This window comes from Echinops telfairi, unplaced genomic scaffold (assembly GCF_000313985.2).
Source record: "Echinops telfairi isolate 266 unplaced genomic scaffold, ASM31398v2 ScPeMD7_2;HRSCAF=8, whole genome shotgun sequence".
Classification (NCBI taxonomy): Eukaryota; Metazoa; Chordata; class Mammalia; order Afrosoricida; family Tenrecidae; genus Echinops; species Echinops telfairi.
In genome coordinates, this window is record NW_022103898.1 from 14,409,345 (window position 1) to 14,410,923 (window position 1,579).

General features: G+C 63.6%; 1 protein-coding gene across 1 annotated transcript in view; it reads left to right on the forward strand.

Annotated features, from left to right (window-relative positions):
- MYH9 (myosin heavy chain 9) overlaps positions 1-1,573 on the forward strand; it is a 59,256-nt gene extending 57,683 nt beyond the window's left edge. Inside the window, exons 35-36 of the mRNA XM_004700719.2 lie at positions 81-253; positions 1,139-1,573. Of these exons, the coding sequence (XP_004700776.1) occupies positions 81-253; positions 1,139-1,256 (291 nt within the window). The 3' untranslated portion in view covers positions 1,257-1,573. The remainder of the gene's footprint in view (positions 1-80; positions 254-1,138) is intronic.
- Positions 1,574-1,579: the final 6 nt, after the last annotated feature.

Here is a 1,579-nt window from a genome sequence, read left to right on the forward strand (position 1 = left end):
GGCCAAAGGGCAGCAGGGGCTCAGCGGGCCGCCCCTGCCCCGAGCCGCTCACAAGGGCCCCCGGGCCCCCTTCTTCGTAGGCCGACAAGGCATCCACCCGCCTGAAGCAGCTCAAGCGGCAGCTGGAGGAGGCGGAGGAGGAGGTGCAGCGGGCCAACGCCTCCCGCAGGAAACTGCAGCGTGAGCTGGAGGACGCCACCGAGACCGCAGACGCCATGAACCGCGAGGTCAGCTCCCTCAAGAACAAGCTCAGGTGAGTGCGTGGGGTGGGGCGCGGCGCAGGGGAGGTGTGTACGGCTTGGAAGCCCTGAGGAGCAGCTGGTGTGTGTGTTCTGAGAAACACAACCCTGGGCCCCCGTGACTCGGCCAGCAGCCAGTGAGCATGCGGTCGGACATGGAGCCGTCTGGGGCCGACACCCAGCTTTTGAATAAGACAGTGAAGTCTCTTGGTAACGGATTCTCTATAGCCTGGCAGCTGTGGGACTTGGGCTGGGATGCTGAGCACCAGCCTCTATAGGAAGAAGATGAGACCGGCCACCCCCAGGAGGATTTGCAGCCTCAGAACTGCCCCTACCCCCCCATTAGGGAGCAGTGAGTCACAGTCCACCGTTCTTGGAGGGGCTTGTGCGGTTAGAGGGGTTGGCCCCTGGTATAGCCTGCGACGCCTGTCCAAACTGGAGCCGCTGACGGAATGGCCATGGGCAGGGGCCCTGAGAGGCAGCAGGGCAGGGCAGGCCTTTTTCTCCCGAGTCTCATTTCTGACCTCATTTGCCCAAGAGTCTCTTATGTTTTGTTTTTTTTTTAGCATAAAGCAACAAGACCAGGCTCAGTGGTCAGTATTTCATGTCGGTCCGTGTGCACTGCCCCGCGCCGGGTGCCCTGTGGTGGGGTCCGGCTGAGCAAAGGCGGCATGTTGCTGGGGCGCTCTGTAGCCTGCAGCTCCCCCCCCTGCAGTTCAGTCCTGTATCTGATGCTGGTGTTGTGTGTGACAACGTCTGGTCCCTGCTCTCCCGGGAGCCCTCTGCCCGAAGGGAGGCAGCCCGTTTCTGTGCGAACCCGCTGTGCCATGTGGGAGCTATGCCATGTGCCTGTCCCCAACCCAGCCCAGCCTCCTGACCCTCGGCCTCTGCTCTTCCAGGCGCGGGGACTTGCCCTTTGTCGTGCCCCGCCGAATGGTCCGGAAAGGGACCGGTGAATGCTCGGACGAAGAGGTGGACGGCAAGGCGGACGGGGCAGAGGCCAAAGCTGCCGAATAAGCGTCTCCTCTCCCTCCCTGATGGACGGACAGACAACTCCACCTCCCCTTCCTAGCCCCGCAGCATCCCCTCCCACTCTCCGGAGACAGCTGTGACCGGGCCCCCGGCCCCCTGCCCAGCCAAGAGATCTCTGGCCCACAGATGTCCCCCCGCCCCGCCCAGGGCACCTGGCTTATTCCTCTGCTTCAGCCCCTTCAGGTCGCCTCCTGTCCCTCCTCCTAGAATCTGATACCAAAGAGTCAGCATTCAGGCCCAGCCAGCGAGGGTGAGCAGCGGGCTTGCCAGCCCCTTCTCGCCAGGAGGCAGAGGGGCCAGTGGAGGCC